Source organism: Papilio polytes, unplaced genomic scaffold, assembly GCF_000836215.1.
Source record: "Papilio polytes unplaced genomic scaffold, Ppol_1.0 DF823923.1, whole genome shotgun sequence".
In the NCBI taxonomy this organism is placed as follows: Eukaryota; Metazoa; Arthropoda; class Insecta; order Lepidoptera; family Papilionidae; genus Papilio; species Papilio polytes.
Genome location: NW_013525281.1, coordinates 3,108,531 through 3,117,442, shown reverse-complemented (window position 1 = coordinate 3,117,442; position 8,912 = coordinate 3,108,531). Strand labels below are relative to the sequence as shown.

General features: G+C 33.5%; 1 protein-coding gene across 1 annotated transcript in view; it reads left to right on the top strand.

Annotated features, from left to right (window-relative positions):
• Nucleotides 1-8,911, top strand: part of LOC106102091 (peroxisomal multifunctional enzyme type 2) — a gene marked incomplete at its 3' end in the record, with an annotated part of 9,956 nt that extends 1,045 nt beyond the window's left edge. Inside the window, exons 3-13 of the mRNA XM_013281500.1 lie at nt 998-1,143; nt 1,766-1,917; nt 2,564-2,735; nt 3,485-3,591; nt 4,081-4,210; nt 4,299-4,395; nt 5,400-5,560; nt 6,231-6,357; nt 7,174-7,357; nt 8,107-8,229; nt 8,824-8,911. Of these exons, the coding sequence (XP_013136954.1) occupies nt 998-1,143; nt 1,766-1,917; nt 2,564-2,735; nt 3,485-3,591; nt 4,081-4,210; nt 4,299-4,395; nt 5,400-5,560; nt 6,231-6,357; nt 7,174-7,357; nt 8,107-8,229; nt 8,824-8,911 (1,487 nt within the window). The remainder of the gene's footprint in view (nt 1-997; nt 1,144-1,765; nt 1,918-2,563; nt 2,736-3,484; nt 3,592-4,080; nt 4,211-4,298; nt 4,396-5,399; nt 5,561-6,230; nt 6,358-7,173; nt 7,358-8,106; nt 8,230-8,823) is intronic.
• Nucleotide 8,912: the final 1 nt, after the last annotated feature.

The window sequence follows — 8,912 nt, the reverse complement described above, 5'->3', positions numbered from 1 at the left end:
CCCCTCTGGATCCGCCCTTGATTAAGTCCCATTGAGCTCTTCTGGCTCATGGTAAGAAACATACATCCATCCATCCAAATTTTCCCATCTATAATATTAGTATGATGAACATAAGAAAACAACCATTTTTTATAATAATTTGTAATCTTAAGGAAACTTTTTATAGATTCATATTGTTAGTCGTAAATTGTTATTACCTAAAGTTTATTTATTTTCTACTTATTAGTATAACATTCCAGTACTATTGTGTTGTTGAGTCAAAGGTCAAGTCAATGACTGACACCAATCTTTACATAACTAATAAGTTTGTGTGTTTGTATGTTTTTATATACACACTAAAAAGCAAGTAATATTAGTGGATTGCATAAAACAATTTTATAGTCAAACAGACTTATAATGTCCAGAATGAAAAATACTCACAAAGTATCAAGAACATTTAAACCAGTGCATGTATTCATAGAAATATGAATGCAGAAGCAAGAAAGGTGTGTCTAGCACCAAATGAAGGTCTGTGGTCTGTGCCTACCCTTCTGGTTATGAGCATGAGTTTTGTTGTCATGTAGTCAAAAGCATAAATGGTTACAAATGTATACCATTTACAAAGACTTCGTAGTAGCAGTGGTATTCAGTAAAGGGGAATTTAAAAATCCATTTACCTTTAAAAACCTGATTTTTTTTAAATCAAATTAAAAAATAATACCTTTAACGGTGTTAACTAATGGGGAAGAATATTAAAAAAATAAAACAACATTTTTATATTGTCCTTCCAACGTGTTGGCGAGAAATCCTTACCTTCAAAAGTAGCAACATTTATGTGATAGTCTCCTTTTTGTTTTACTAACTTGAAGATTATCAATTAAAGGTAACATGTGAACAGCCAAATATTAAAATAAAATCGATTATAGTTGCCGAATGTGATTTATAACCCCGGTATCAACTTTGAAACTTCAGGTTAAGGGTTAATCCTTATTATTATGATAAAAATGTTTGTTTGTAGGTGGTGAAGCCGTAGCTGATTACAACTCGGTTGTCGATGGGGAGAAGATAATAAAAACGGCTATAGATAATTTTGGACGTGTTGATATCATTATCAACAATGCTGGTATACTCAGAGATAAAAGCTTCAGTAAAATGTCTGAACAGGTGATAATATATTTTTGTAATTATGCCCTATCCACCAAACTGACTAAAAATTATTTAACACTTCATTGTTCTGACTATCACCTAAATAAAGTCTTTCTAGAATTATAAAAAAAATGCTTTAATGGCCTAGTTAAATTATACAGTACTAGTATTAGCTTTTGCCTGCGACGTCGTTCGTGTGGGATTTAAAAAAAACTTGCTAAATAGCCTATGTGATCTTCCAGGCTATGTTTTATGTCAGTGCCAAATTTCTTCAAGATCCATTCAGTAAATGGCTGCAAAGTCTAACAAACATCCATCCATCTAAACATTCGCATTTATAATATTGATTTATAACATATCAGAGATGCAATATAATCAACACTAAACAATGATTTTTATCTCTCTTAAGAATTAATTCAAAGGAAGGAACTCCTTTATTGAAAAATTTATCTATTGAGAAAGATCTTTTTAGATATTCTGTTTTTATCCTTAGTGTTTAATATTTTTAATGCAATTCATACAAAAATTAGACAATGTTAAATTAATCTAGTTGTAAAAATAGAAAATAAAAAAAAATAATAAAACTGATGATTTTTGTCTTTTTAAAAGACAAATTATTCAATTGTATTTTTACATATAGGACTGGGATCTGATACAAGCTGTACATTTGAAAGGTGCTTTTAAAACTACTCATGCTGCATGGGAGATATTCAGAAAGCAAAAGTATGGTAGAGTTATTATGACCTCCAGTAATGCTGGCCTTTTCGGAAACTTTGGCCAGGCTAACTACAGGTATTTTTTTACATTTTTTTTTCATAATATGACTGTGTTTGTACGGTTTTATCTACACGGTATTACAAAAAAGTATTATTGTTCACGTTTGTAATATTTTCAAATGCAAATGTTAAAATTCTAATGCTAACAATACTGTTACCATGACAATCTTGTCTTTGCTGCTATTGACTCGTAGTTTTGTCCCTTTCCCCCACAATGATTTCCAATTTATGGACTCCCTGAACTAAATAGGATGTAAATAAATTATTATAGCTTGTAGTGTGTCCGTAACTGTAGAATTTTTTTTATAAATAGGATTATTCAAAAATATGCTTTGATTGCTGACATCCTACATAACAAAGTATGTATGTATTAAGTTTTATGATATTTAGATAGAAATATTACAGTAGAACCTCGATAAGTTAAAGTTCAAGAGAAACACAAAATATTTTAAGTTATAGAGGTTTTAAGTTATCAAGGGTCTATGTTATAGAGGTTTTGGGCTCTGATGGGAAGGGAACATATTATTTTTTGAAGTTTTAGAGGTTTTTATTTTACCGAGGTTTGAATTATCGAGGTTCTATTGTATATGGTAGTTATTCAAAGTTAGTTATAGTTATTAATATATCCGATTAAAGTCTAAATTAGTTAAACATTTAAACAGCGCAGCTAAATTGGGGCTGGTTGGTCTTGCAAACACCCTGGCTATTGAGGGTGCGAAATACAACATCAAGGTGAACACTATCGTGCCCACGGCCGCCTCCAGACTCACCGAGGACATCCTGCCTCCGGAGATGTTCCAGGCTATGAAACCAGAACTCATCGCTCCAGTTGTCGTAAGTTAGACCTTGTCGAAGCAAACTGAATAAAATCACAACGAAAACTTACTGCCTTTAGCAAAAGTCAGTGTAAATTTGTAACTTTTTTCAGCTGATGTTTGAATGTCTAGTTTTTTTATATATTCAAGGTCATTGAAACAAACAGCTGTTTGTATTCAAGGTTTTTGTAATAAATATGCCGTAATTATATTTTTAACACGATTAATTACTTTTTTTATATAACGTCAAGTTATTCCATATGAAAAAGCATTCCAAATCATTTCTAGAACTCACGGAATTACAATTCGTTTAAACTTGATTTTGCATTTGATAAAGTTTTAAACAATTCCAAGAAATAATTTTAACCTTGAAATGTCTTTGACAAGACAATAAAGCAATGTGTTGATAAAAAGATAAACATAACGATGCGAAAATACGATTCTTTGCCGTATAAAAATGATACGCATTATAATTTAATGGCCTTATTCGTAATTTAGTATATGCTATTTCTATTGTGATTTGCTAGGACGTTTCCTGTTGGGTCAATCCGCCTACCGATGAATAGGCCAATGGATTTTTCTCATTGGGCCTTCCAGGCGAACGGGAAAACACCTATCCTAGCTCAAATAGCTTAATTAGATAGTCATTCGTTTTCTTCAGTGTGTGTTACTATATCCTGCCATCTCTTTCATTCGTCTTTTAATAAATAGAGACGTAGTACAAAATGTTTCGCAAATGGAAATTGATTGTTAATATGTTGTTTATAGGCTTATATGGCGCATGAATCTTTCCCGGACAATGGCAGTGTTATCGATTCTACATTGGGTTTCGCCACCAAAGCGCACCTTGTGAGGTCTCAAGGATCAGTACTAAAGTTAGTAGATTTCATAAACGTAGTAGTTCTTTCCAGATAAGAATACTTTAAAACCCATATGTTAAAAAATGCCATCGCTTTTTAATTGTGTTAAATAAATTAAAATATTTTTTTGTATAAAGTTTTGAAATTTTAATGAAATTGACTTATTCATAAGTGTTATCGATACCTATTTTTTGCAAAAAAATTTACAAGTCGTTTTTGAATTATCTTTCTAGGTTTCTTTGGGATTATATGCACTTTAGTTTTAAATTTACTAATTTTTCCCCGCTACTCTGTCCGCGTGGATTTACAAAAAGCCTGTTTTTTTCCAGACTATCATTTATGTCGAATTTCATCGAGTTCTGTTTAGAAATATAGGCTACAAACATCCATCTAGTTAAATTTTCCTTTTATATTAGTAAGATTTTTGAAACCCCATTCGTGTTAGATTTCCAGAACATATGAAAGGTTATGTATATTTTAAAAGTGACATATGATTATTTTTAGGAAAAAACCCGCGGACGCTGTTACTATAGAGTCCGTAAAGGAGGCGTGGCCTCAAGTTGTGAACATGAACAACGCTACACATAAGGAGAAAATAGCGGAAGTCACCGTGGAATTGGTTGAAAAGTTACAAGTCAGTACTATTTTATTGATTATCGATTTTGAACTTTATTATTGGTGTAGCTAAAAGGTAAAATTCTCTAAAACTGTTTTATGTACAGGAGTTCGAGGAGAGGAGTAAATTAGAAAGTGTGAATGAAGCGTATTGGTCTACATACAATTACAATGCTAAGGACCTCGCTTTATATGCTCTCGGAAGTAAGTAATTATTTTTTGTTTGTTGTTCACGAGATGCTAATCTTAATTATAATTCGTATTTTTGTTCATATATATACCACTAGTTTTTACCCGCGACTCCGTCCGCTTGGAGTAATAAAACAGAAAAGTAAGTAGCCTATGTGTTCTTACAGACTATTCTTTACATCTATGCCAAATTTTATCGAGATCTGTTTAGCCGTTTAGGCCACAGACTCTAACAAACATCCATCTATCTAAACTTTCGCATTTATAATATTAGTAAGATAAGATTAATTCAAACTTAGTGAGACAATGTGTGTTCTGAAATAATTATTCCCATTGTCTTGAATGTGAAAATATTATTCAATTTAAATCAACTTCCGTTTAAATTATGCTTATATAAGACACTAGCCTTTTATTATGATTCCTCCGTGAAAATATTCTTACATTTCTATCAATAAAGATATCATTGTTGTTAAATACTTGATAAACGACTTTATCGAATTTTCATTGATAAAATACCTTGTGTAAGATTATAAAGCGAAGGTCATTGTCCAAGTCGACGGTCAATGTACTAAGTCCATGGTGATTAAACTAGCTGCTCCCCTGCGGCTTCATTCATGGATTTACATAACACTGATTACAAGTTTTGCAATATCTATGAAAACTTTATTTGTCAATCATTAAGCTGGATACACGGTACTTTCCCCCGTAGAATCTATTATTTATCTTTTCCACTTGTATGGATGTAATGTACTACCTACTTATAAATAGCAAATGTCAGTAATGTCTATTTTTAATTCGCTTCGCACTTATGTCTGGTTTACATTATTCCAGCCCAGCGATTGAAGACAGCGCTGGATTATAACTGGATAAATGTAAACACACACTTGTTAGTGTTGACACTGTCTCTTGTTACGTATAGAGGCGTGTTGAATAGGTGCAAACGTGCCTCAACATATCTAAAGACATGTTTGTATATTTTGCACTTTTTTCGTGTTATTCATAAAAACGTTTTTTTACAGTTGGGGCTTCCGTCTTAAATGCTAGTGATTTGAAATTCTTGTATGAGAGCCATGAAAACTTTTCCGCTCTGCCCACCTTCTTCATTTTACCGGGTATGGTGATGGAGTCACCCGTCGTCGGCAAGTCCATGCCGCCGGGAAAACATGCAGATTTTACTAACGTAAGTAACAATAATGTTGGACTTAGTGCTCTTTTCTTTTTTGTTTATAAGTAAAGGATTTTAAACTATCTGCTCCTATGGGAGTATGCCCAACCGTCACCCCGCTCTGTCCCCACGTGAGAATAATAAGTTTCATCCGTCCCATTTTTATCCCACTATCACCAATAAGTTGAAAGATGGGAGCATTATGACCAAAAGGTGGGACGGTTGAAACTTTTTATTCTTATCTTTTCCCACGTGGGGACAGAGCGGGGTGACGGTGGGGAATAATCCCTCCTATGCGTTTTTTTTCTCTTTTATTGTTTTTAAAATTCATTGCAAATGAATCATTCTCTAAAATCAATTGCAAATGTCAAAATCCAAATGCTTAGATGTCAACAAAGGAATTTTCCAGTGGCTAACAATTACCGTTACTATGGCAATCTTGCTTCTTTGCTATTAGCTTGCAGTTTTTGTCCCTTTCTCGCATGACAATTCTTTTCCATTTGTTCACCGCCCTAAATTAAAAAGCGTGAAAATATAGCCTATAGCGTAGGTGTAAGGATTTTTATTAAAAAGAGAATTTTTCAAATATATGTGATTACTGACATCGTTCGTAAAAAGTGTTACGTTTTATTATATTAGTATAGAAGTATAAATGTTTCACTATTTGACATTGTAATTGTTTTAGATCCTCCATGGCGAACAGTATATAGAGTTCGTGGGAGAGTTCCCGGGCACTGAGGGAGAGTTCACGATACGTAACTACGTAGTCGACATTCTCGACAAGGGGTCCAGTGCAGTGGCCATTGTCAACAGTTAGTATCATAAATTAATTTTATCCTATATAATTTGACAGGTTTACATTAAATTGCATATTGATAAACATTCTCTTTGCATGAAATCAACAAACACGACACCCTCTAGATCAATAATTAACCTAACGTCACAAACAAGTTATAGACAAACATTATTGAAGTCAACTTGCTAAATTAAAAATGTGTAAAACCAATCTAACCTAGAATTAACCTATTTTTTAAGTTGGTTTGAGCCTCTCGGTCGATATTTTATGATCAAAAATCTCTTAATTTATTAAAATTGTGTTAAATAAAGAGAATCGACTTTTATATGACATACTTTTTAAAGAAGTTACCTGTGAAAAAAATTTCGTTCACTATGTCTAGTCTATATATTTCTTAAATATCTTTGGAATACATGTTACCAATAAGATTATTCCCTTTTTTTCTCTTTATTTTTTACACTCATGGGATTTTACAACAGAGTTCCGAAGCGATTGTATACTTTGGGTGTAACTGCTGCCTGTGCAAAGTACTTATAAAATTTGATTTAGAACAGGTAATGGTGACGCAAATAATATATAATAGAGATACTTAAATTTAAAATTACATTTAGCATCATGAATCTAAAATGGTAGGTATGATATAGTCTAAGGAATAGGGTGAGTGAGAGTTTGTGAGATATAAAAGTAAGAATATGGTTATGATGAGTTCTAAGTAGGGATTATTGAATAGCTTTGAATTGTCTATGATGTAATAAATTAGATGAAAGAATCGATTGCAGTCTTCTTTTCACAAGTTCATCAAGAGTGTATGGTAATTACATTATTCCCTTAGGTGAGATATTCCAGAACAAGAGCCTGGTTCTCCGCACTCAGCAGCACATCTTCGTGCTGGGGCAGGGCGGGTTCAACGGGCCGCGCAACTCCAGCAAGGCGGTCAACGTGGCCGCGGCGCCCAAGCGCGCGCCCGACGCCGTCGTTGAACAGAAGACCAGCGAAGACCAAGCAGCACTTTACAGGTTAGTAATTCTATTAACAACGGAAAATCATTATTGTCTCCTCTTTTTACTTTTGTCCTCCTAATAAATCTATCATTAGTCATCTTATTCGCACTCCCTTCTTGATATCACCTTTCACGTAATCTGACTAACACTGAAAAATATGTGAAGAATTAAAACTAGATACATTATATATCCCTCGGGAACTCTATATTTTTTTATATCTGTGTAATTTTAATAAGATATGTTAAAAGGTTGTAGTATTATCGAGTAAAAGTGAAAAAACAAAATTAGTTTATCCCACGGGAACCGTATCTATTTCCGGGATAAAAGCCTGTGTTTTTCCAGACTATCCTCTACATCTATGACAAATATCATCAAGATCTGTTCTGCAGTTTAGGCTACAAACTCAACCAAGCATACCATCTAACGCATTAATAATACTAGTTTAAAATCAAATTAAAAATGAGTCCAATTTTGTGTAAAATATTCTTGTATGAATAGTTATATTTTACATATTCGTATGTGTGCAAATGACCTTGAGCCACCAAGTGTAACACAGTGACAGGGACAGTGACAGTTGACAGCTAAGAAGGCATGAAGTGAAGACTGCACGTGTACACGAAATATATTGTGAATAATTTATACTACTGATATACCATTGTTAAAAGACTAATAAATAAACACTACACCAAGATATTTAAAACCTATATAAGATATAAAAATGTTTATAAAGAATATATTGTTAAATTAAAATGTATTATTTATAGATTGTCAGGTGACCTGAACCCGCTGCACATTGACCCCAACGTGGCGACGGCGGCGGGGCATCAGAAGCCCATCCTGCACGGACTGGCCTCGCTCGGCTTCTCCGTGCGACACGTCCTCGCCAAGTAAGTGTTACCTGTCGCTATATCCGCGTTAATATAGCCTATGTTACTCACAGATAAATTACCTTTCCAACGGTCTAAGAATTTTTTAAATCGGCCTAGTAGTTTTTTAAATTATTGCAATACATACAAAAATACAAATCTTTCCTCTTTATAATTCCAGTATACATTATTTCTTTTAGACTCTAATACTCTTTTTTAATAAAGTTTTTTGAAGATATATTTACATAATTAAAATATAAAAAAAATTCTACCGCATAAAATATGTTTGCGTATTAATTGAATACAAATTTAGACTATTTACAAATTTACCTATGTTGGTGTTTAACATATTATGCTATAGCTGGTTTTAGTGATATTTGCGCCCTGGGCGATATTTCAAGGGCCGCGCCCTTTACTATGTTAATGGGGGTTTAGTACCCTGTACTTGAGAATGTAATTTAGATCTGTAACGCCCCTTTGCTTCGCGCCCTGGGCGGTCCTTAACGCCCTATCTTAACGCCTCTACTGTTCATTGCCACTATCGTATTAAAGTGGCTTTGTGGAAGTGAATGTGTTAATAAAAGAATATTTCATAAAATGATCTCCATTGTATAGATATGGTGGTAACGACTCGTCTCTAGTGAAGAGTGTGAAGGCTCGTTTCGCGAAGCCCGTGCTGCCGGGACAGACGCTCGTCACGGAGA